This window comes from Onychostruthus taczanowskii, unplaced genomic scaffold (genome assembly GCF_017590055.1).
Source record: "Onychostruthus taczanowskii isolate IOZ18803 unplaced genomic scaffold, ASM1759005v1 scaffold41, whole genome shotgun sequence".
Classification (NCBI taxonomy): domain Eukaryota; kingdom Metazoa; phylum Chordata; class Aves; order Passeriformes; family Passeridae; genus Onychostruthus; species Onychostruthus taczanowskii.
In genome coordinates, this window is record NW_024501571.1 from 830,856 (window position 1) to 858,568 (window position 27,713).

The window sequence follows — 27,713 nt, forward strand, 5'->3', positions numbered from 1 at the left end:
TAATAGTATTTAGAAGAAGGAATTGTATTAAATTATAAGTGCCTGTGGAAAGGAATTCCGTGCAGCTAGCCCTGTTTTCCCTAGTAAAACATATTTCATTATCCTTTGTTTCTAAAACAAAAAGAGCCTGAGTCCTATCTTGGAAGAACTATGAGAGTTCTGCCATGGCATTTTTTGACTGATCATATACTCTATCATTTGCATGTCTTTCAGAACAAGTCAGCTGAAAGTACCAACTTAAAGACACCATGATGTGAAATAATGGCATCATGTTATATGAAAGAAGCAACAAGATTAAGATTATAGAATTTAATGTCCAACCCAGCCTAAATACTATAGTGTGGGTTAAATATTTATGAATGGTTAGATGACCTAGGTCCAATATATTTCAATTTAGACCAGAACAGCAACTGCAGTTTGGAAGCCCCAAAGCAAAGTTTCTAAACTCATTTTCCATCATTTCTTTGCAATATGTGGCATGAAGCCCTTTATGTAAGCCTCTCACAGGTGGATGGACACCGCTTTGATGTGGTCCTTACCACTGCCTTATTTCAAACCTCCAAGAAAATTTCTGTGTTACTGATTTTAGTTTTCATTGAGTCCTGTATTGAGCAAAGTGGTCTGATCTAAAACTTTGTATTCTGAAGACTCGTACACCTCTCTATCTGCACAGGAACAGAAGGTGTTAATGAGAGCAGTTGTAGTTCTAGGAGCTCACAAAACTTACATGATTATTTTGGCGTCTCAGGGAACACACAAGGACATTTTGAGATATTGATAGATTAACAAGGCTTGGCATGGAGAGTGCTTTGACTACTGGTCTGTGTTTGTGCAAGGGGCTCAGCCTGCTCTGTGCAAGGGATGGGCTGGATAGAGCTGTGGCAAGGACAGCCACACTTATTAAGCATCAGCTATTGCCTGTAATTAAAAACCAACTGGCCTGTTATTTGTCTCATAAAGTAACGGCTACAGAAGTGCTGGCACTAATAGCTCACACAGTATTTACTGTTTCACATTTTGCAGGTTTAGAAAACAAAAGGCTTGGTTAGCTAAACAAAACCAGTGTAAGAAATAGGCCAATATATTCTGAATAACAACAGCATAAAACCAGTTTAGTTGAAATACAGAATAGTTTTGCTCATTGAGTGCTATTGAATTTTTGGCATGGAACAATAAAAAAAAAAAGAGCAGATGGTGAAAGAAATAAATTAAGCTGCTGGTGATGGAATACAATATCACACTGAATTATAAAGTATGATGAACAGAAATCCCGTTAAATAGGCTCTTACACCCAGTACAAGACGTTCATATTGTTGAAGTTCATATCTGATTATTTTGGTTTATACTCTATTTTTTAGAGCTTTTATTTTCAACAAAGATCCTGACATGAAATCAAAACAGAAGTCCAAGGCAATGCAAAAGAGATGCAAAAAAAGTGAAAAGGTGCCCTTTTCACAGTCTTCACCCACAAGCCAGACATTCTAGTTCAGAACATTACTATGTTCTAAAATGTATAGTACTGTTAAATCAATCAAAAACCTTATACTTTTCTTTTATAAGAGTCCTTACTCCCTACCACAGATTTGAAGGTCCATACGTGTGTGTGTCTGACGCCTTAACATCATTTTCCAATCCTTCCTTTTTTTTTTTTAAATTTCTCTTTTGTCTCAAAATCTTGCTTTGTTTATATCTTTAGACTTTGGAAGCAACAAACTGTTACTGTTAAAAACCAACACATTTAAGAAAAAGTGTAACGTGTTCATGTGCAAGGTATCCCTATTTTCTGAATTAATATCACATTGTCAAACTTTGCCCTGGTAAAGAAATACATAAATTTTCAGGAATTCACAGTTTTAACTCTTCATTAATAATGTTTCCATTGTTTAATGTGATCTGATCAGCATTTAGGTCACAGGCACTTTGGTACTTTATCAATTGTGGTAGAGAGGTTTAATTTTCAGATATTGTAAATTCTTTGGCTTCGCAATGTTCTGCTCTTTCTGTAACATAGTGTTCCTCCAAACCACAGCACTATGTGGTAAACAGAGTCTAATATCAGTGTAGTTGTTTCGAGAGAATTTTAGTTAAGTTAGTGAAGATAAATTCACTGTAAAGTCTATCATTATTATTTATTATTAAAAATATCAATACTTTTCACCCTTTTGCCTCCAGACATGGTTCAAAGATAATCTGGTAGCACTACCTCCACTTAACAGTTGAAACATGAAGTTTAATTTAGTTTTGAAGGTACAAATCATGGTTTGAGACCCAGCTCCTCTTCCTGAAAACTCATCTGAAGCCTTGCATTCTACTTCTGAAAGCCTGCTGCTTTACCCTCTATGGAAAACTCATATTGTAAAGCCTATACACTCCTTTTGCACTTGCTTTTAATAGAGAGATGGGGAATCCAGTGTCTGGCTTCCCTTTATTCTGGATTTTTACAATATATGGCCATATTCCTAAGGTTTACACTATCCATTTCTACTTTCTAAAAGTTATTTTATTTCAAGACCTATGTAGAAAAACCATATTAGCATCCACAGGAATATTTTAGGCCTGTGTATCTTATTACGGATCACTGGGCCCTATTTTGCTTCTTGCTGCTTTTCCTTATCTGATGCCCCACAGGGATGGGGTGATCAGTGTCAGTCCATATGTATTGCCAGCCCTGACCACTAGTCAACACCTACTTCTTCAGACACCACCTGCAGGTAACTGGAATAATTTCCAAAACTCTGGGTTTAGTATGCCTGTTCACAGAAAGAATAGTAGATGGAGTTCCTTATTCTTGAGCATTCTGTAGTCAAAAACATCCTGACAACTGCATGAGCCATCTTGGTAACCTCACACTTGATCTCTGAGTACATTTTGCAGCTGCATTGAAGGTAGCTGGCATAATGCCACACATTTCCTGGGAGTTTTGTGATCACAGGGAATATTGTAACATGCCTATATACATTTCCTACAAAGCATGACAGACTAACATCTAGGATAATTTTCTACCCCTCATGCAAGAAAATATAATGTTCACTGCATGATCTTAACAGTGGCTTGAGTGGATCCTGATTCAAACTACTTTCCCAGACCACTGTAATATGCAGGTTTCTTCTGGCAGCCCTGTCTGGAATCCTTGTGACCTTCATACACATCTTATTTGTCCAGCAAAAAAACAGAGCAGTCACAATCCATAACAGACATTTGTGCTGGGAGGCTCCTCTAGCAAATGTACCACGATTAAGGACAGGACATCTGGGTTATGCAGTGCTAGCACTTCTCACTTCAGTACATGCCTGGTGCCACTGTCTCCTGATTGACCAAATATGACCTTGAGCCAAACCCACAAAGGAAACAGAAACAGCCCTCCACATTCCAGGGAAAAATATGCCAAACTCATCTGGGGCAGAAGCAGCAGGAGAAAACAAACACCCGCTGGTGCAACATAATTACACTCGAGGAGCAGGGGACACAGTAAATGAACAAATAAGAAACCTCTGTATGAAATAAAATTTGTAAAACCTTCAGTTCTTGAGTCAGAAAGCATCCCGTATCTGAGTTCTCTGACAATTACACATCAAAATGTGTTAGACTCTGTAAGGATACTGTCTGTGCATCATTCTTGGAAATGCTAGACAACATTAGCACCTTGCCAGATCTCTCTGATGAAGGCAGTGAGATTATATCACCTGAAAGTCTCTCAGGTAAATAATAAGTCTCTCAGATAAATAATTAAGATGACAAGACAGAAAATTCTTACTTGAGATGCAAAGAGAATCTCATGGCAAGAGAGATTAGCAGCCCTCTAATCCATTGGAGTGAAAAATATCAGAAAACTGGTATGGCCTACTTCTTCACGTCAGTGAAAACCACTACAGCAAGAAAATAGTGCAAAAAAACCAAAAACTGTTAGGTAATATGTTTGAAAGTCGGAAAAGTTTGGCTTGGCTTTCTGGTAAAAGGCTCAAGTTTTTTTTTTTTTTTTTTTTTTTTTTTTTTGTTTTTTTGTTTTTGTTTTTGTTTCTATCTCTCTCTAGTATCCAGGAGACATTGCAATATAATGTAGTTGCAATATTTTAATCTTACTTTATAGTATATAAATCTGTGAGAATATACACATGCATATATACGCTAGAAGGCACAGAGACTACTGGGGCATCTAATTAAAAGTGAACTTTGGACATGATTTTAAAAATGTATAGTGTGGGGCAGAGATGAGAAGAACACATAACTTTTAAAGGATGAATGAACAATATTATTTTGATATGGTTTGTCTTTCAAAAGACAGTACTTTCAAAGGAGCTAAACATCCAACACTTCTACTGACAAGCTACCTTTGAAAAACTGAGCTTCTGAGCTGCTTTGGAAATATCAAAGGGTATAGATAAAACTGAATATAATTTGAAATCAGTCAATCAAAGAACCTGAAAATTCATTATCACTTTGTCCTGACTTTGCTTAGAAGAATTGCAAAGAGAGCTGCAGAGGTACGATGGCAGAGACAAAACTGAGCAGTAACTGGCAAGGAGTCAGGGATGTTCAGCTTTAAAGGAGCATGGTTACTTTACACCCTCTTCTATATTGTGAACTGGATCATGATGGTAGGGAGACTATAAAAAGAGGGAGGAAGAGCTGGTTCAGATGTATGCTGGAACAGAAATATGCAGGATGCAGCTCTCATCCCTGTCAGAAATGCCTTTGTAATCTCTTGCTAGGCTTGAAATTCACTTGATTCAGAGTGAATACTGTCTTGACGCCTTCTTTTGCTTACGTCTCTGGTCAGGTTTGGTTTGGCAAAGTTCAATATACTGGTGCCCTTTTATGATTACAGAAGAGAATTTAAAGACACAACTTGCTAAAAATTAAATACAGAAATTCTCAGTTTATTTTCTATCGTTATATATAAACTGCTTTTTGTCAACTTTCAATCTCTGTAGTATGTGCCGTACATTTTATTCCTCATAATTCAAGTAGATTGATAATGGGGTTTTTTTAGTTTTGATTGAGTTCAGTTTGACTTTTTGAGTTTTTTCCTGTTCAAGACTTGAATAACTGAGGACTGATGTGTTTGTGCCCTTTTCCCATGTCTCCCAAGGAGTCACAGTATGACCCTGGCATGACCATTATTTCGACAGCCTACCTCAGGGCTGACTTGTTAAATGGTCAGGTTTTCCACACAGAAATATTGTTTTCCATTGTACAGTGGCATCCAGCCTTCATGGGGAGATTTAATTTCTCCTGACATTCAAGTAATAGCACAGAAGTATGTCAATGAGTGGAAAATTGACCAAAGCAAAATTAATATGATCTCTAAAAAGTATAACAGACACTCATTGTCTTCCCTAACATCAATAAATTTTCTCCTCATACTAATCTACTTTTGCTTATAATATTATCTGTTTTGTTCTAGAGAGGTCTCCAAACTATTGCCTTGGCAACCAACAAACATTAATCCATGTGAGATTTTCCTCTTGAAATACTTTCTATATTCGAAACATTATGTAGGAGGTAAATTGCACTGGAACTGGAAAAGATGTGCTGATTATTTGATTCACATTTTTTCTGGATTTTGCTATAAAATACAGTCCTGAATGTTTCTTGAGTGAGAACAAATTCACAAGCAGTCGAATGGAAAAGGCTTCACTGGCCATGCTTGGACTGAATGTTGATCTGCCCCAGCAGACCTGCAGCATCCTGAACAGTCTAATGAAAGACCCAGTGACACAACACATTTCACTCCAGGCCTGAGGTAGCTTGTGTAACACCAGGTCCTACACTGCTTCATGTTACCATTCTTAATTTTCAGCTGTCACGCACACGTAATAGCTCAGTTTCAGGGGACCAAAGCAAGGGCTGCATTTAGCTGGCAAGCAGACGTGCAAAAATTAGCACTTGCATCATTCCTGTATGTTAAAGCACTTTCCAGCTTGCATAGCTGTTGATGTATCACCTAAAAGAGTCTGTGAGAAAGCCCAGGCAAGCAAATAGTGTCACACCTTGGGCTGTCCCTGCAGGTAAGGCAAGCTCTTGGGGTTGAGGTCAGAAAGAGAAGGCATGTTGGAACATCAGCTATAACTAAAGACTGCGGCCTGGTTTGCCAGGCACCAAAATCAGTAGGAAAATTCTCACTGAATTGAATAGGGTTCAGACTGCACATCCAAAGAACAATACTGAGGACTTGAATCCCATCCAGAACCTTAAATGGACCAAGGTGGAGGCACAACCAGTTTAAAGGGCTAATCAAAGTCCACTGATGCTTTTCCACAGAAGGGAGAGCAGTAATCCAGGAAGGAGGTGACAGAGGTTTAGGATGCCTGTGATGAGGCCACATCCTAATGCTCTTGCACAAAGCACACTTGAAAGTCAAAATGCATGGAGAATATTTTATTCATAAGTGCAAACACTTTCTAGCATTTGTCAATGTGAAACAACACATTGCTCGGGTCTCTGAAGACATGATGTGAACCATAATGTGTGTTATTTCAAAGTAACACATAACTTGTCACTAATTATTACTGTAATAATCTGTATTTGAATGAATCAGCAATGGCAATGCATACTTACAGCAAGGAAGGAGCAACTCTAGCACAGGAGAAACTCTGGTTTTGTATTCCTTATGGGAAATAAAGGAAACCTTTTGTAAATAAGGACCATTGTTCCAGACTTACCTCCTGAAGAAAGGTTAAGCCCCTCAGAATGAGTAGATGGTTTCCTTAACATTCAAATTCAACATGGGATTACTTTTTCAGGACTGTTTTCTATGCCTAGTAACACTCACATATTCATCTATGCCAGAGCCTAGAGGACTGCACAGCTTGTTTTGGAAAACAGTCATTCTTCTTGTGTGACACCTGGAAGTCCCCCGATAATCTACAGTGTTCCAGTTGACTGATATGACAAACTACACCTGAAACCACAGACTAAAATTAAAAAAAAAAAAAAAAAAAAAAAGGAAGAAGAAAGACAATGCACAAAGAAAGAGTTTCAGCACCAACCAAAATGAAATGGGAACTGCTTCTCCTCATCAGAAATGTAAGACAGACATATCTCTTCATACTGGAATGAATGTATGTGTGTAACAAACTTGAATAATTTTCCAGCCTTTATATCCAGAGAATTGCATAACATGAAAAAGACTGTAAGGGAAAAATTTTGAGAAGGAAAATTTTCAGCTTTTGCATTTTATATGTAGTGGCATTATCACTTAAGGAATCTTTAAGACAGGAGGGAAAAGTAACCTTTTTTAACTAAAAACACTTATTTTTCCTCCCCCTAAAAGGAATAGGTTCCTAAAGAAATTAACTTCTCAGTGGCAAAAACAATGCAGTCAGAAAGGTATCAGGCAACAAATGTAACTAAAGTTGCTAAAGTAACTAAATTTCTTGGACTTGTGGTAATAATCTGATTATACTGTTAAGGAATTTTCAAAAATTAAATTTCTTATTTTAGTTTCTTTATACCAGAAAGCAAGAGTAAGAGTCATTTTCTTAGTGCTCTGGTGTTTGTTTGAGCCTTCAACTAAATAATAATGTTATTTATCAGTTGTACTACTCGCTCTGAAAGTCCAGATAGAATTTCATTGCGCAAAAGCATAGTCCTTGCCTTCAAAACACATACAATGTCACTGAAAATAAAACAATGTACAAAAAGCCTGTACAGATTAGAAGCTGAGGCACAAGGATATTGTCTGACGTTACTAAAAATGTTTGAGTAAGATCTTGAACTGATGAATGTCTATCCATTCACAGATTAGCCACAAGACCAATCTTCCTGGCATTATTAACATCCTTGAAACATGAAGGCGAACACATATCTCAATTTATCAATGTCTTAAAAGATTTATTTTTTAAAAGAAGAACAAATGTTCTGTTATGCAAACTATAACCAATAACAATACTCATTTTTAAAATAACCTATTGAATTATATCAAAGAATCAGACATAAATTTTTAATGCTGTTTTAGCTGCAATAAATGTTGAGAGCTATGTTTTGACATTAACACATAGCTGAATGTGTCAAGCTGGTTTGGAGCTTCACAACTCACATAGGAGCTTTATGAAACACTGTTTCTCTGTGACAACACGGTTTCATAGCAGAAATAAGGAAAGCTGAGAAAAGTAAGGATTTTTTTTTTGTCTCAAGGGAAATTACAATATTCCAACATCTGTTTTCAAATTAAGTCAAACAGTCAAAATACTGAACTTCTCAGAGTGACAACTTAGAAAAAAAAATTAATCCAGGAATGTGTGACTCTTGGTTTTTATCATTTTATCTATGTTTTTTCTGGTCAGGGTGTCCAACTTCCTTAGTCTGTAAGGAGGAAAAATACACTCCACAGTTCAGCCATGGCCAAGTCATATCCTAGAATCGAGAAGCCTGGAAATGCTTCTGGGTGTGTCCTGTCTCACACGGCACCCTCTGACAGTGAACTCCGCCTTATACAAATGATAAACCTGCCTCGTCCCTGATTTGGACCTCTTGCCCTGGATTTGAGACAGAGCTATGTGGTTTTTGCTATCCTGCTATCATATAAGCCTTATGCTGATCTCTGAGCTCTCAAAGATTTTAATGGGAGTTAACTGTCCTGTTCAGAAAAGAATGGGCAAGAAAGTAGGAAAACCACATGAACCTTTTGCAAACCCTGCTGCTACCCTGAACACACTAAGGTTAATGTCAGATGAATATAATATTATGTGCCTTAGATCAGCACCACAGTCCAAAGTAATGTTTTCATTTGGATAGAACTGGTGGAAAATTTGGATTAAACGGAAACTTCCTTTTTCATTGACAATTCATTTTGATGAAAAACGCCTGCCTAATCCTTGTAATACACTACCAGACAGTCCCTCAAGGCAAATTCTCTGCCAGGTTGCTTCACTGCTTTGCCACTGCAGCTCCAACTTATCTGCCAGCTCCGACCTGGGGAGCCAGTTGTGGTGGTAAACAGTGTGAGCTGGTCAGTCACTCGTTTTACACACGCCACAGATCAATTCCTGTATGATAGTGCTTTTCCATTTACCACATATGCTGAACTGCATTTGACCTGGTGGTGAAAGGTTTCATTTACCATTACAGTCACTTCAGCTGTGCAGTCTCCAGTCTGTATGCTGATTTATGGATGGATGGATTTGCATATGGCAAACATCCACACAGCTTTCTAAGTTCACATTTATGCCAATAAATGTAAGGTCAGGGCTATGATCCTAGTATGAGTAATGTTTTTATTAGAAATAGCTCTCCTTGGGGTTTTCATTGTTGTTGTTGTGGGTTTTGTTTTGTACTGTTTTTTTTCAATGCATGTAAGGATAACATTCCATTACAATTCCAGTTTAAGACATAAGGACACTGCTGAAGAAAACAAAGAAAACAACTCTATTTCTTCTTAGTATTCTTTCTTCCCTTCTTTCCTTTTCTTTCTTGATTTTTCTTTTCTTTCTTTCCTTCTTTGATCTTGCAATTGCTCTTTAGCAGGTATACATGGGGATCACCTTGTCTGTAGGTGCAGGACTGAGTACATGAACTTATGGCAAAATCCCATCTCCACACTGATCTTGGAGATGGGACCATCAGAACAGGGCTATCTAGCCAGACCAAAAGGCAGCCTCAAGAGGAAGCTGCCCTAATACTCAAGACCAGCCACAAATGGTTAAGGAAAGAACATGAGGACAAGAGAAGACATAATTCCTTGCAGCCCTTATGTCAAAGCTAGAGAAAATTGTGCTGGATTTTCAGGTGGGAGGGTTTCAGTTTGGTTTCGGTTTTTTGCTGCTTTTTTTTGGGTTCAGACTATTTTTTCTTTGTTCTTTGGTTTGAGTTTTGGGGGTTTTTTTTAGGAGGGGTGGTTTAATAGCATTTGATCTCCTTCATTTCCAGACTAATTAACTGCCTACTGCACAAGGCTCATGGTTGGGTTGCTACAGTATCAACACTGCTAATACTCCTTACAAATACTAAAATTCCTCCTTTTTCAGAAAATGTTACAGTAAGCAAGCTGTCAGTCTTGCCACAAGGTATCTCCAACTAACATTAACACTGCCTTGATGAAACATCATGACAAATATTCATTCAGTCTTTGTTTCCTGGTATGAGCAAAGATCCACCTCCCACCCACATTCTGTAACAGATTTAGGAATGCAAGACCTTTCATGCTTAAATCATTCACTATGCAATGCAAACGTTTATACCCACTGAAACACAAAACACATCATTCATTATTTTGAAACTTAATTATGAACTAGACATTTACATTGAGGAGGAGCTAAAAATAACTTGCAGCCGGGTGTGGTGTAATTTTGCACTGTCTGTGGATCTGGGCCAAGTATGGGTGTGTAAATAGCTTCATCTTTGTATACATTATGTAGGTAAATGCATGCATGCACCTAAGGATATTTCCACAGTTCAGAATTTGGTACATTTCTTCCCTCTGCTTGGCATCACAGAGGGATAGGCTGAGCCTAACCAGATACAAAAAAAAATCTCTTTGTAAGAGCAGTGAAGTGGGAGAGAGCTTCTGGTCTCAGCAGCACAAAACAGAAGGAAGGAGTTTCTTATGTTGCATTTACACTCCACGTACCCTGGTCATGTACTCCATCACCCCACTGGGCTGCCAGCTTTGTACAGATGTCTGGTGCTCACATGTGCTTTAGTTATCACTTGAACAGGCTCAGGGGCTCCCTTACAGCACATGGCCTTTCTCATATATCAATCTCTTGCATGTATGGTAATAAGTAACAAAATTTCTGCCTTCCAACATCAGCCATGGCCAGCATTACAGAAGCATTAGGATGCTTCTGTTCCAAGACATCATAGACTTACTCATGAGCTACTCTGTGGGCTGTTCACTGATTGCTAATATAATTTAAGTAACAGCTCTCATTAATTAAATTGGTGCCCCTTACAGCCTACTGAAGAACTTCGCAGTCAACTGCATCATAACCAGAAGTTTTGTAAATGTGTTTCCTATTGCATTCTATGCCACAAATTGTTTCTGCTCCTATTTTTAATAGAAAACATTATTTTTGCTTCCTTCCTTAAATGTATACCTAACATAAAATGTGAAAAATTTTATTGCCTCACCACCCTCTACTGCATTTGAGACTTTCTGCATTTCTTTAACACATGACACAGACCACAATAAATTTTAGGGTAATAGAAGTGTCTGCACAAGTGGCTACATCTGAGTGGCTGCAATCTGAGATTCCTCTTGCTGTTTTGCAAAGAGCACTGAAAGCCCATTGACAAGATGTCTGGGGTGAGGGAGCACATGGCCCCGTGCTCGCTGTCCCACTTTGTCAGACTGATGTTTGAAAAGGAGCAGGGATTCCTTGCTCAGTTGCTAGCCTTAGCAGCTATTTGGAGTGGCAGGAAAGCAGGTCTGGAGTCTCCTGCTGTGGGGAGATCTCCTGGGCTCTCTCCAACCAGCTCATGTGAGAAGAAGTCAGAGCAACTTTCACTCAAAGTGCCTGGAGCCACAGCTACAATAAATAAATAATACTTCAGTAAAGTAATACTTCATCCACTTTTATTCTGTGCCCTTTTTTGATGGTTTGGGAATGTTTATTGAAACAGAACTGCTGCATCGTGGAAACCATATTCCAATATTGTAGTATTACTTTATCAAAAGTTACTGTGCTTGAAGCAGCAGAACTGCCTAATGTGTGTCCACATAGTCACACAGACGGGCTTCTGCACAGAGGGCTTAATGGAGAGACCTGTTAACAGGGAGAATGGGACAGGGCTTGGATAAGATGTGACATTCCTTTCCTCAAAAACTCAGTTTAAAATTGCCTGGCCATTCAAAAAATCAGGTCACATTTCATATTCCTACTCAAATATCTACCAGACTAAGGGTCTTTCATAGTGACTTTAACTGAAGTTTTGTCCCACTGGACATAAGGATACAATCAACCACAGCAAGGCAGGGAATGCTCCTCTAGTGGGGCACAGCAGAAACATGGGATAAAATAGATCAAGAGGGAAGAGGGATTATTACTGAATGAAAACTTTCATTTGACTACATTTTGAACAGTTTGTGCATCATTTCTTCCCATTAAATGGGCACTGCTCAAAAATTTCAAGTGATCTTTACAATTGCTTGAGTTCATTGGTTGATTATTTTCCAAGTGAAGAATAACTTGCATAGCCTCTCAAAAGGGCACTTCACACTGCAAGTGCCAGGTACATTGAAACCAAAAGAACTACTCATGTGAGTAGGAATTTGTTAGATCAGTCTTTTTTGTTGTTGTTTTTAATCTCCTGGCAAATACCAAGACAAATCACATTTCATTACAGGAATATTACGTAATAGAACAAATCCCAGAGCCTCTGAATAACAGCCTTTGTAAATTTAGTGAATTAAATTGCATTTAACTTCGCAAGTTTTTTGGAACAGTGTAACCAGACCAAGTAAGTGCACAGAAACTTTGTGAGAAAGAGTGTGCTGTAAATTATTACAGAGGTGACATTAATGATTTTCTGAAATATGGAGGTTGAATGAAATACATCATAGTATTTTAAGGTAAGTAGATGGAAACTACAAAACGGTACCAGGGAAATTATACTGGTAAACTACAACAACAGTCTCAAACTATCTCATTATCAAGGGGTAGGTACATAACCCATAACAATTTTGGAGGTGAACTTTACTTTGGAAACATTTTCTAGTCCTTGTGCCTGCCTAATCACAGGTTTTGAAGCTGTTTCAGGCATAAAGGGCTGAGTAAATCATTGTCTCTCCATATATACACATGCCAATTCTATCTAAACAGATAAGAGGCACAATAACATATGTAGAAAACTGTCTGACTCCGAGCCTATTAAGATTTTGTTTTACTCTGTGTTCCTCATTTTTCTACTGTTTGCTTTTACTTTTTCACCTTTTTGGATACACGAAGAACTGTGCATTTTGAAGGATATATTTGGTTTTAAACTACAACATTCAGCTTTATCTAGCTGAACATGTACTGATGTACAGCAGCAGAACAGAATAGTGAAATAAATGCTGGGCAGTTTGTAAGGAAGATTAAAGTAATGATTTTTTGGGTGTCTCCTGGGTCAGATAATAACATTATACAGAATAATACTCAAATCCTTTACATTTCTTTCACTCCTATCACACTGATCTGCCAGATTTTCAATTAAGCATCTGCTTACTGCTTAGATCTTGTGCTTTTTTTCCCTTTTTTTCGCCCCTTCATTGGGGGAGAAGGAAGAGGGGCTTTTTTAGCTTATCTTTTATGAAATATTAAAAGAGGCAGAAAATGTATAGTACTTGGAGACCTGGTATTGCTTTTTAAGATTCATTTTTCCCCAAGTGGTCATTATTAGAGTAGATCAATTTAAGGTGTGGGAGTTTCCATACCAGTGAATAGGTTAAAGTTTTATGGTGCTGCTTTTCACAGTACTTTGAAATGCAATGATCTTTGCCAGAAGCTAGCTAGAGAATTATTTACATATCCCCCTTCCTACCTCAGCTGACCATTCACATGCAAATGGGAACTTTGACAGCTCCTCCACACATTTATGAAACCCAATGATCTGTCCATTTTTCAACTCAGAATGAAAGCTATGACAATGCCTTAGAATAAAGGCCTGCCAGACTCTAGATTAGTTTCTTATTCTGCAATACTGAATATGAAAAAAAATCCGACTTTATTGGAATGGAAAATTTGGGGAGCACAGTGAATGCCTATTAGCCATAAAATAAGTATTGATTTCTTAGTCACCATCTGGGGGACAGTAAGTTTAAAACATATTTGAAAAGCATAACTGAAGTAAGCTCTTGGTTTTTCCTCCAAAAAATAACGGAGCCCCTCAAAACCTGATCTTTTAGAATAGGCTCAAGTCATTTCACTGTGGGCACCATGACATCAGAGGAGGAAAATGCAAAGCAGACATTTAAACTGGCCCTGCCAGTTAAACCCTGTGTTTGAGAAATTTGACTTGTACTACTGAGCGCAGTGGGTCCCAGAACAATTCACCTCTGCATTTCAGGAGGAGGTCCATGGCCTGGCCCTGCACATGCAACCAATTGCCTCTTAAACCCTGAGATCTGACTGGCCAGTTCAGCTCAGGACAAAGCTGTGCTTTCATGGTGATTATCAAAAATCATCACTATTCCACCCTCTCGCCAATTGTTACTTTTAAAGGAAAACTTGTCTTAAGACTTAAAAGACTTTTCTGGTGTGCTCTCAGTATCTTATAACCAGAAACAAGTACACATTTCCTTGTCTAGAAAGCTGTATTTCACCTCTCCTCATACAATTTACATACATTGATCACTTCCATATGTCTGGCATAAGGTAAAATAGTTTCTATGCATAGTAATGGGGGTGAACCTACAGTGAAACAAAATTCAGTATTTATCATATTCCTGTATACTGGCAGAAAAAAATTTTAAGAGAGTGGCAGTTATGAGAAACAACCTTAAGGGGCTGTTTATGGTCTCAGCTATGGAAATTGCATTAAAAAGCTACAAGATGCATTGCTCAGATATGTCCTCATTCCCTTCGGTAAAATGTCAATTGGCAGCATCAGGGGTCTAAACATGCAGCACTGCAGTCACAGTTACAATGTTACATTTGGTTTACACCAGAATAGTTCATGACTGCTTAAAATTTCTAATATAGAATAACAATACACATGACATTTGTCTCTCTGAAAATATATTAAAAAGTCTTTTGACACCAGTAAACAAAACCTTTTCATAGCTGGTCTGTTTGCCAGCCTCAAGAATCGAACTTGGCTCTTCTAGCACCTGCAAAACTGAAAGAAAACTATGTGAACACATGCAGCATGAGGTCAAGTAAGACACCATGGTTTAACATGTTAAACTACCAAATGAAGTTCAAAAGAAGATCAAAATCACATGAAAACTTGTATTTTCCCTGTATTTCTTAATTAATGGCACGAAAATGGTTAGCTTATTACAGTAAAAGAATGCTATTCAAAACAACAATTACATCATATAAGTGGCACGAGGAAGTATAAAAGCAAAGAAAAACATTCCTTGAGATAATTCAGTGAAGATAAGATTTAAATGCTGCATTTAAGGTATGTGGAATATATGAAACACAAATTTTATTTTCATAGGCCAGGCTGAAAAAGGGAACAGGTGCTTTCTTATTTATTTTAGGAATGAGGATGTGAATCTTTCTGAGATTCAAATTTCTACTTATGAATTTATTATAGCAGTTTATCCTCATTATTAGGTCTGAACTAGGGCTGTCACGCAACAGTTTTCCAGTGAGTGAGTCACAAATGATAGGCAATTATAACTGACTCAACTGATTACTGAATACTTCCCCAAGTGTCTAGGAAAGGTTGCCCTCATCCTGGAGAAGTCTGGAGACTATTTGGGGTATGGAAAGTCATAAAAAAGGATGTGTGCCCAAAGAAAGAGAAAGTTTCTCTCCAGAATCACTTGAGAAGGAAACACATACACTTGAAGGAGCCAGGGAATGTTTAGCACCAGTGGCTTGGTAAGGTATGAACAGACTGAGCAGAAAGGGGGAAACTGCCCCTTGTTTTCTCTGATATTCACAAGAAAAAGAAAAACAAACAAACAAATAAAAAAAACCAAACCAATTTTTATACCCTCTTAATTTTAAAATACGACTATCAGCCATGATAATAAAAAAAAACCCAAACCCAAAACCCTGGCTCAGAGAAATTGGCCAGAATCCCATGAGCATGCACACACCATTGATAGACAATACTGCAAAGACTGAACACAAAGGCTCTTCTCCAGAGTCATCAGTGTCTTTAGCTTGAAACACAGGTAGATACCCCAAAAAAAACATTTTGAAGGGCTCCTGTCTAAAATTGTCTGGAATATCCAAATGGAATTGAATTAGATATGCTTCCTGGATAATAGGGATGTGTTTCATGCCACAGGTAGACACAGCTGTGAATATTACTATTATAATCACTTTAAAGTACCTGTAAGCCCTTTCTATGTTGATGAAAAATAAGTTCTGATTCAACTCTGAATACACACATTAATGGGATTATCCTGAGAGTAGGATACAGCTCTGAATAAGCATGGCAAGTCTCTGACCTCCAGCAATTCCTCATGAAATCACTTAATACTACTTTACAGGTGAAGAAGCTGACAGAGAATAGCCAGGGAATTAACAGGATTTCAAATTTATGGTACTTTCTTTGATTCTCTTTACAGTACAGAGTTTCTGTGTATCATCAGCTATGGTGCTGGGTTTCTGCTAATGTCTAACCTCCATTTGTAGATGACGTAGGTGAGATGAAATAAAAACTTTCCTGATTTATGAGTATTGTCCAGTAAAGAAGTGAGCTACAATTCAGGTTTAAAGAATGATGAAACACACAAATTTGTAAAAGGATGCAAGAAAAATATGTAGACTATCTGGTGGTTTCCCATTACAGATGAGAAAAAAAATGTGAACAATTAGAATTAGAAATGTATGTAACTTTTGGTCTCAATACTACAAGCTGCAGAGAAAAGCAAAATTATCAACATATAATATTGTTGTTAATACTTTACTTCATAAAACTCCTTTAGAATGAGCTATGAAAAGTTTCCTTCAATTTTAACAAATTCCTGAATCTTTTCACTTCAGAAGAAATCTCGCTTGCCCACTTGTTGCAGGTCAGTTTTTACAGCTAGAAAACAAATTAGGGATACACATTTGGAACAAAAATATAGACTGAGGTTTACCATACTGATAACCCAACAGCCAACACTCTGGAATGCTGCTTTGCTGATGTTTGTGACCTTGCAGAGAAGTGACAACTAGAGCTCTTTGAAAATGTTATCACACCTTCCCATACAACTGAATATACACTTGATCTTGTTGGGTGACTCTTGACATTTCTTCGAAGAGCAGCGATTCAGAATGAAGAGATTTCCTAACTCTGCAATTTGCAGATACCTCAACATTTTATGTTGTTGTCTACAAGGCGATCAGAGCAAGAGGTTTTGATAGAGTCATTCATCTTCTGCAGTAGAAGTAAATATGGGGAAAAACATAATCTTGAAGATAAAGTTGTTTTTCCCAGATCCCCAGACACAATTTCTGCTGTCCCTCCTATCATTCGACAGGAACTGGATTTATCACATGGGCCTAGCAGGATGGAGATCTTGGAAAGGACCTGGTGTGGTGGAGGAGACACAAAGCTGGCCTTCAGATACTACAGAGCAACACTAATCACTATTGATATGACCTTTGTTGTGCTTTGAGAAAAAGAGCTTCCTTAGGAGTCAGAACTATTTCAGACCACACACTCATGCAAAAGTAATGAAGTTGCACTAGGAAATCCATGAAAAAATTCAGAGTAAAGTTAACACCCTGAAATCATCACTTCATCATAAGGGACCTCATTCTGTGTCTTGGCCACACATGGGATCTGTGTCTGGCAAAGGAGAGTTATTGTCATTCCAGTGTCAGCTGGAGATGAAAGCTGTGCCCTGCACTCTCAGCAGCTCTTTTGGATTCTTGTGAGCTGTATTTATCATGTGATTCCTCTAGAAAAGGCCATCAACCCATCCCCCTTGAAAAGCAGCTCTAAATCCTTTAAATTATCTCACAAAGCTTTTCTGTGTCCTTTTCTCATACAAGGCAGGAATTTCAAAGGGACCCAAGAGGGGCGGTCAGAACCAACATGAGCTTTGCTTCATTAGAGTGAGGAGTAAAGGAGAGCTTTCTTTTTCCTCCTTCCACAAGTTAGATGAAAGCAAATAACTACTTCATTCCTCAGATTGCTCCCTGCAAGATCCAACTTTGCATGAAAATATTTATAAGAGATGAGAATTTTATTTGACTGCTCGCTTCTAAAGTTTCTGCAACATCCAGCTGGAGAGATAAGCAGGCAGCCCAATAAATGTCAAACAACTTTAAAACATTAGAAAAATGGCAAAAACTTCTGACTTTACTGTGTTTGGCTATCAAACAGCAAAGGATGAAAACTAGATGTGACACAAAGTAGAGTAGTGCTCACACATTTCACAGATTGCTGTAGATATGTCTAGTTCAAGGGGGATCTGTAATCCCCAAAGGGAGAAAAGAATTCCCCAAACTTTAAATCTATTCAGAATTTTTAGAAATCAATAAATTCAATTTCATCCCACTCTCTCTATTTAAATAGTTCAGCTGAAAAAATGTAGACTCAGGGTCATGACACCTGTCCTTTGAATTGCACATATACACACAGATTTTTATTTGCAAATCACGCTGTATGAAATTGAATCTTGAATATGTTTTTCTCTTTAAAGCACAGAAACATTCAGACAGTAATGGAGCTAGCCAGGGGACAGCTTATTGAAAGCTCTAAATGATTAAGCCATTACATTAGTAAAGCTCTGTAGCCCCAGACAGTCACTTCCAGCATGTGTCACTGGATTTGGGATGAGCTTATTAAGGAGGTGAGACATGAGAAACGTGAGAAGTAAATTAGTTAATTGTTTTAAGAATGTGAAAAATGTAGCGGTACTGTTTATTTCTTTCTACAATGCAAGTTTGGTGCAAATTTAGACAGAGTCACAGGTGACCTCAAGATCACAAATACTGGGGTCATATGTATGTTTAACCAGCTCAATTTTTATACTGCTTTAAATACTCATTTAGGCAAAAAACAGTTTCTTAAATTAGGAAGATTTGGATCAAAATACAGCTTAAGTTCTTCCATAGCAGTTAATCAGTACCTTCTTTTGATACATTCCCAGAGAGAAAGAAAATAAATAAATGAACAAGAAGCTTAATTTCTGTTACAGTCAATGACAAGTGATGAGCACCCTTAAAGTCTCATTCAGTCTGCCTAACTCAGGATTATCTCTCTGGAGGTGCCTCTCCTTCCCCTGAGAGTGAAAAGAGCCTGAAGTGGCTGACTGCGTCAGTCACAAAGAAAGAGAAAGACACCACAGAGAACCTCCTGTGGCGAAAGAGAAAGGTTACAAGACTATTAAGATTTCTGATGCTCTCAACAGCTGTGGCCATCCTTTTCTCTCTTGTATATCCAGACACTATCCCACTTGGAAAAAAAGGAAAAGTCAAGTAAAAGTACTATCCCCACAGTTATTCTCACTATTCACAGCTGTTACTGGAAGAGAGCAGCTAACCTATATGAAGGCTGTATGTGGGAGGACCATGAACTTGCAGACATTTCTGAAGGGAGCTTTAATCCTGCAAGGGAAGGAATTTGCTGAATCGCCCACCAGCACAACAGCAGCAACAATTTTTACATGTAACCTTACTTAACAAGTGCACCATAACAGGTTACAGTACCTCCATTTAAAAGTTTGACATAGAGTTCCCAGGGTCCACACCACATATTTGCTTAAAAATGTGTGTGGGAGCCTGAAAACAATTTTACCCTTTTTAGTTTCCAAACAACTGGAAAATGTCACAACCATTGACACCACTTAGAAGGATTTGTTTGCTTCTCAGTCACTTAGGCACTGCCTCAGGTGAAGATGGGATTTTGCTTCAGATTGAACTGGGGTCAACTCAGGCTCCAGCTGATTAAGAAAATGTTGAAAATACTGGAACAACTTTGTATTGCAGGCGCTTCCACTGTAGTGTTCCAGGTATGCACATGAGGGAGAAGTCTGTGGGCCAGAGGAAGTAAATAAAGAAGATTCTCTAGCAGCAGCTGTGGGCATTAAAGGCCATATGCACAATCAGTGATTAAGCAAACAAAAACCATATTAAAAGGATCACAGTACAGCAATGCATTAAATTAAAACTGAAAAACACTTCCAAGAAAAAAACGCATGCGTTAAAAATACAAATCATTCCATGGTTTCTTTTCAGGTGGGAAGTCCATGGAAATGCTTTCTGTTCATACAGAGTCGCCTGCAGGAGAGATTATAAAAAATAACCCATTTACATTGTAACAACCTGCTATGAGTAGGTTTCTCATTTTAAATACTGTTTTGCTAAATGTTATGGAATAAGTATACACATGAATAAACCCTAAGCAAATAGATAAGTACCTCAGTCCTGATCAAAAGCTTCAAGCACAGAAGTAAATTTTAAGGCAGATTTCACGTATCAAAAGATTCACTGAGCTCAGTGTAACTATGGATATTTAAATTCCCCACTAGGTCAGAGTTTTAAAGATGCTGTTACAAACAATACAAGTAAGTGCTTCACACCTTGTCTACAGCAAAAGAGTAGAGTTTCCATGGCTGTCAATACAGCACCTTCCATGAATGATTCAGTCATTTGCAAACCATACAGTAAAAATAATTATAGAGAACTCCAGCTTCGCAGAAAAGGGAGGCCCTGTAATTCAGAAACCACTTTTTCCACTGGAATTAAATGGGAAAGTTGGAAATGCAAAATGAGAATGCTGGGCTAGGTTTTCACCCTCCTTGTTCCAATTACACTGCCAGTCTCAGGCCCTAATTAGCTAGCTGAAAATTTCCCTATATAGGCAAGATCTGAGCTTAGGCACTTCCTTCATCAGCTTTTCTCTCCTGTCAGCCTGTGAGCTGCCAGAGCCAGGCAGGGTAGTCCTATCATTTCACTGAGAGTTCCCAGGTCTTGGGAAGACCCCAGTCAACCAGTTGATAGAAAGCCCAATCCACAGATCTTCCCTGAAAGACGATTCATTTTGGGAAAAAAAAAAAAAAAAAAAAGCTGATGTGGCTGTGGATGCATCTGGTACCTTTGCTGTCCTGCAGCCTCCTGCACTGTGAGGTCTGAGAGCACTGGAACTGTGCAGAAATTTTGTCACAAATGGTGGAAGATAAAGACGCAGATGTCCCTGGTTTACTTTCCTTCACAGTCTTCCTCCTAAGTCAGGGCTGTTCTCTCACTTTCAGGCATGTCAGAGAGGCTTTTCCCTCAGACAGTACTCTCACAAGATAGTTTAAGCAAAGGTTTTTAAGCAGACACCTTGAAATCTGAGACAAACTCCAATACTGGTCCCCGCTCAAGAGAAACAGGCTCCCTTGCCAATAATTCTCTCCCCATTTCCTTCTCCCACTTTGTCCCGCTTTCCCAATATTTGCAGAGGTATTGAATTGTGAGTTATAAAGTTTGAAGGAAAGGAAAAACCACAATCAAACCCACTGGCAGGTCATCAACTACAACCACTCTGGGTGAACAAACTACGAGCAAGGTATCATATTTACATTAGTGTACATACAGGTAATTCAGTGTGGTGCCATTCCCCCCTCATCACCCCACGTGGGACAGATTGAAACAGACAGAAGTTTTGCCATTGCTTTCACTAGGGCCAGGATTTCATCTGGAGAAAAATCCATGTTATAAAATTGTAAATCAACTGCACATCAAGGATGGAGTAGTTGTCACTATCACTGCAACTTTAAACAAGACACTTACTTTTAATATGGCTTGAATTGAAGCCAGGGAGCAATAGAGCTAAATCTGTGTGCAATGCTTTTCCACTTACTTTTTCTCAAGTAATATGTATCCAATTGAGCAACAATAACAAAGGAGAACCACACATGTACTCTTGCAAAACATACTTACAGCATTTAGTAATTTTCAATAGACAAATAAGACGTGACAGATGGATTTGAGAAAGTTGGGCTGACAAGATTTACTCATGTGGAAGCAAAAATCAGGGTTGCTTTATTAAAAAAATCTGGAAATCAAGGAATTGTTAATGGAAACTTTAATTGGGCTTGTTTATATTTAAAGGGTACAATAGCTGGTTCCATCTCTGTTTGTGCTTTTACCTTCCCAGGCAGAGGACAGCAAAAGAAAATACAAAACAATAAACGATACAAGAAATCCATCTGGAGTTAAGGTTATATTTATTGTTTTAAACTTTGCACACTCAACTTAATCACCATCTTTCTGAGAACTCTGTGCTCAATAGGAGTTTCCTGAACAGAATCTGTGACCTGGTCACACAATATAGAGACTTAAAACGAACATCAGAATTGAAGTCAATGATATTAGAAAAAACACATCAAAAAAAAAAAAAAAGAGAAGATTCTTTTTCTTTTGATACATCAACAGTGACATTTCTTGTTACTCTACAATCAGGACACAAAGTCTCTGAAGGACACAAGAAGAGCTCAGTGGTTGACGAGTTCAACTGAGCTTTCAATTTTATTGCTGGTTTTACCACATTCAGGCTATGATCCAGCATTTAGGGACTCCAATGAACTTTGGACCAGGCTTTTAATCATATTAATTCCTTTTGACTGAAATAAGGAGATGAGTATCATCTGAGCAAAACCTTTCCAATCCATGTACAAAGATGAAAATGCTTGGAAACTTGATAAAGTACAGGGCAAAACCCAGAAGCTACTGAACAGGAGCTTCACCACAGATTTCAGGTGGACAAGGATTTCCCTACTGCTAAAGAAATTTCCTTTCTTTAATATGCCAGGAGAATCCAGGTGATGTAACCAAATAACCAGCACTCTGTTTCACAATAAACAGAAAGAATCTCTTCAGATCACAGATGTGGCCTTAACATGTGCATTTGTACACTTTCTCTACCATTTCCCATCCAAACCATGCCCCGTAGGATGCTTCTAATCTTCTGCAAGACTGAACGATAAGAAGCTAAGAGGAAGTAAGAGCAGGAGTTCACCAAAGCTTCTGTCCAGCAACTGGAGAAATGGCAGAACTAATACCAGGCCTTTGAAAGCAAGTGACCATAGGAAATCAAGGTTGGCAGGGATTTAACCCTTCATGACTCATTTGGCTAACGTTTAAAGCAAACGCCTGAGCTTTTTAACCATGTTTGACATCTAATTAGTCGAGACAAACAAGAAGTTAAAATACATCCTTGATTTTCTTTTGAAATAAAGTACTGACAATTAGCTCCGAGGTATTTGTTTAGACAGACAACAAGCATACATCTTAAAAGAAAGCACAATGATGGTCACAGAAAAGTGAAGTTGCTTGGGTCCTTCTTTTCACCCTGCATGTTTGGGGTTTTTTTTTTCAATATTTTAAGTTTATTTTACTGAACCACACCTCTTCATGGAGATGAGGAATGGGTAACTAACTGAGTAGCTTCTTTTTCTACTTGCAAGCAGTTTAAATAGAGATGAATCACTTGGTATCACGTAGTCACATGGTGGTGAAGTATATCCAGAGAGATAAGTATTAGCATGTGAGGTATTCTGTCAGTGCCTAAAAGGCGTATTTTCAATACCCCAGCGCTTAAGGATGTTCCTACGCAAGGTGTTAACACTGATCTGTGCACTGAGCACTGTGCTGGAAGCAAAATTTGTCTGGAAAAGCACCAGCTGACAAGGCTTAGACTTCCCTGACTAATAATGATATCCCAATACCTGGGGATCAGAGCAGCAGCACTCCTATTGACCTGGCCAAGCATTTACACCAGTACTTAACATTGAGCATGTGAGCAGTCTGATCTGATTTTCAGAGTTACACGTTTGAAGTCAAATACGTGAATCAAAGGCTACAGTGTGAATTCCTGCAAGTCTTCAGATTTCAACTTGATTTGGATTAAGTACACATTTACTGTCTTCACTAGATAGGAAACATGGTTGCTTGCCATTTGAACACATTTTTGTTGCACAGTGACCCATCAAGTGCGAAAGAGTTTTGATGTTCAACTCAGTTTCCTGTTTTGCTCATATAGGACTGACCATATAGCAAAATTTGATATCTGATATTTTAAAAAATGAAAATGAGACTCTATCCCAGCAAGAGCAGACCTGGAAAACAACCAATCAGCAAAGTAGCAAAATATTTTTTTAAAGGGTCCATAGATATAGCACCAGTGTGGTGGGAAAAAAAAAAAAACTAAGAGAAAAAAGAGACAACAAAAAAAGAAAACCACCATCAGTCACATTTGGCAACTCTTTGAAATTAGTTTCTGTGCATTTAGCCAATATGAGCAGGGGTAGCAGACTTGAGCCATAGATAAACTTTAAAAGGTGAAAAAAAACCCCCATAATTAATTAGCCATTAAACCCTTTACAGGATATTTTTATAGCATTTATGCTTCTGTGTACTAATCTGAGTTTCAAAATGACTGTAGAAGTTTGGAAGCAATTAAGAGTTTTTTAATGAGTTTTCTGACATGACATGTAGTTACTGTAGAAGCTTTCTTTAGACTCCATTACTCAAAAAAAACAATTTTGTGTTAAATACATTTTTTTTCTCATTAACAGACTCTGAAACCCTTAAACTGTTCATTTCATTCATATATTTTCAAGTTTAAATACACACAAATATGCACATATGTGTTCTTTAAGAAAACCCGGCACACGCATTTATTTCACACAAAGCATCCAAGTTTTGCAGGTGCTTAATTCTTTATTTCATCTGGAGTGTGAAATGACGCCTGCCCTGTATCAGAGAGGACTTTCCCCCTCTCATTTGCAGCACAAGAAAGATGAAAAAAGAAGGAAATCGGATTTCTACTGGCAAGAGATGTACTGACACTATGCTGTAAACTGAGATTGACATCTATGACCAGGCATGCACACACATGTTCTCTTTTTCCCTCTGTAGAAGCAATGTGTCATTTTTCCTCTCTCCTTTCAGAACCGTAGCTGCAGCTCCTTCTCTCAGCCATCAATAATCTAAGAATTATGAGGAGGCAGCTCTTCAGAGAGATGTGTATGTACCTAGGTGTACAGCTCTCCGTTTAAAAAAAATACTCCACAGCTCTTACATTTTAAACTTCTTTCCCAGTTGTACATTCTCCAGATTTAATGAATTGTTCTGAAAATGTACTTAGAGTGGAACTATGCTGATAAAGAGAAGAGCCTGCCTGCTTCACTGTTCTCCTTTAATACTGGCACTATTATACAAAAGTTAATTACTGACAACTGCAGTGTGAGTGGCATTACACAATTTCAAACATAAACGTAATCTCACAGCTCTCTTTCTTCAGTTACACCTTCCCTGTGATCTCTAATGACACACATCAGACTACACCGAAAACAACCCTGGTTCAAATAAATCGCACTGCATTAAACATCCATAGGCAGCATTTTCTGGTGCCTAGCAGTCCTCTCCTCCTTTTCTGGACTGATCTGTTCCTTTCAGTTTATAGTTTCTTGGCAAACCCACCATCTACTGCTTATGTTAGGCATCTGATTGTCAGATTTGTACAAACTGAATATTCATGACTTGAAAATTAACCACTTCATGCCTAAAATATAAAATAAAAAAGCTATATAAATCTTTATCCATTCCATGATGTTTAAAGCAGATCTGAAATTGTGGCTGCACTGCACGCTCAGCAAGGGGGAGGTGAACTGGGTGGCAGAAAGCGACTCATCGTTTTGAAGAGTAAAGTCCGGTGAAATAGCACAAGACTGAAAAAAAATGCTCTAACAGGGATCAGCACGATCCGGAGTCCTCGTCTGCAATCGCAACTAACTCTTCTTTGTCTGGGTTTAAACTGCCTGGTACCGAACGCAGCACAGAGAAGCTTTTCAAGAAAATGTTTTCAGGAATTTCTTCTAATGTCAGTTTCCCCTTTGCAAGATAAGGAAGAGCAGTGAGGAAGGTGAGGAGGGAGGGAGCGACGGGGCAAGGAGAAAAGAGGTTCGGAGGAAAACCGAGAATAAGAGAGAACAACAGACTTACCTTTATATGATAATTTGAGCCTTGGCACATTATTCTTCACATGCTGGCAGTTGACTCTTCCTGCTAGTAATACTCCCAAGGAAAGCAAGGCAATCCCCCTGAGCCAGCCCATGCTGCAGCAGACACTGTAGGGTCCCCGCCAGCCGCAGCCGTGGCGCTCCCCGTCCTGCCGGGCGCCGCCGGGGAACTTCAGGCAACCTGGGGAGCGGAGGTAACAGGTGATGGGGGTGGGCTCCGCTCCGCGCCCGCCGCGCCCCGACGCCGCTGCCGCCGCTGCCGCCCCGGCCCCCCGCTCGCCGCCGCCGCCGTCCGCCGGGCGCGGCGGACACCGGCGCTGCCCGCGCTCCCGGAGCGCCTGACAATGGGAGCGCCGGCAGGCGCGACCCCCCCCAGCCCCCCTTCCCCGGCTGTCACAGCACATGCAAGGAGACTAAAAAAAAAAAGGGGGGGGGGAAAAAAAAAAAAAAAAAAAAAACACATCGCGGCAGAGATGAGAGAACAGAAACCTTCGCTCCGCCACGCTTGGCGAAGGCACGGAGCTAGACATTTCCCCAGCTGTTTCGTGTCATTGTCCAGGTTGTTCGGTTTGGTTTTGCTTGGTTTGGGTTATTTGGGGTTTGGTTGGTTGTTCGGGGTTTTGGGGTTTTTTTTAAACCGTTTTGCAGTTCTAATCAAAAGATGCACGTCCCACTTTAAAAACAACAACAGCACAACACAGCCCAAGACGTTGCCACCCACTTAAATAACAGCTCCTGCCCATAGCGTAATCCTCTTCGGGTTGTTCCCAGTTAAAAACAAGTAACAAAATCTCCCATCAGCGTAACTTCACCACTGAAGCTTTTAAAGCCTTGTTAGGGAAGGTTGCTCTAACCTCCCTCCCTCCCCATCTCCAGCACTACTCCAATTCAAGAAAAGAAATTCCTAGTAAAGCCCACTTCAACAATCAGTTCAAGACATGGACAGGTCTATAGGGGCTCATAAATTACACAGGAGTATTCTCTGAAGTGTTCTTATAAGTTGAAAATGTTCCAAACCTTCCAATTTCCAGGACTGTGTGATTATTGTGATACATTTTCGTGCAATTAAACTAGATAAGGATTTTTTTTTGTTTGTTTGTTTAGACCAAAGGATACACAAAATCCCCAGAGGTCTTTAAGGAGGTGTAAATACAAACATATAAGCAAACTCAAGCTCTCCCCTCCCACATATCTGAATAAACCCCTTCTAGTCAGTGGTGGTTTGTAAAAATCTCCATGCTGTACTGAATATCAATGTAATGTGTATTTTTGAATGGAATGTCTTACACAGATATGTACCCTGTGTTACATTCCTAATGCAGTATTGACAGAAACACTGGCAATCGACCTTTGTGAAATATTGGCATCATCAAAGTGTGATGACCTCTCTGTATTTCATTCTATGGTTTTCCAGAGCATGAGAGTGCTTTATGGTGACAGAGCCTATAGCATTTCAGGAGGAGTCTCTTCCTTCCTTTTACCACTGTTTACTGTGGTTTAAAAACCAGTTATCTAGTCCCACTTATGGTGACCACACCACACGCTGAATTACACAAACACAGCAGCTCTCCTCTGTGTTCAGACCTAGTTGCTAAACCAGCATTTAGGAAATAGTTTTCAATTTAGAAGTGAAATTCATAGTTGAAAAAGCGGGTGTCAGTATAGTTCTAATTAAAATGTAAAGACTTGTTCAGAACAAGGCTTGGTACTATGGTAAAACAAGGGCTAAAATTCTGTCATTGCTGCTTTCTTTGCTTAATATTCACACACCAGTGGAAAAGAAGGGGCTTTTTCCCTCTCCTTTTTAACAAATTCTTCTGCTTCCTGAGCTTAATTCATTAATCCTGTGGCATTGTATCTGCCAGATTCAGCAATTCTATTGATCAGCAGCATTGTTAAGAAAAGAAAATAAAAAAATAATGTTGATTTTGGTGATTCCCACACTTGTTATCCTGAGCATTTTCATGCTCCAGGCAGTGGATTAGAGCTCCAAAATGACAAGAGACGCCTGTCTGTTTTCCATGGATTACTTGCTACAGACATTCACTCTGCAAAGGAATTCATGTCACTTTGAGATTATTTGGAGAATTGGCCTAATGAATTATCCTTTTGTATTGAGCACACAATTAGAAACAAAACACAAAAGATTCACCATATTCAGGAC

The 27,713-nt window shown here is 38.8% G+C and overlaps 1 protein-coding gene across 1 annotated transcript in view; it reads right to left on the reverse strand.

Annotated features, from left to right (window-relative positions):
• SEMA3A (semaphorin 3A) overlaps nt 1-25,798 on the reverse strand; it is a 163,507-nt gene extending 137,709 nt beyond the window's left edge. The window contains exon 1 of the mRNA XM_041413422.1: nt 25,533-25,798. Coding sequence (XP_041269356.1) covers nt 25,533-25,644 — 112 coding nt within the window. The 5' untranslated portion in view covers nt 25,645-25,798. The remainder of the gene's footprint in view (nt 1-25,532) is intronic.
• Between the last annotated feature and the right edge of the window lie 1,915 nt (nt 25,799-27,713).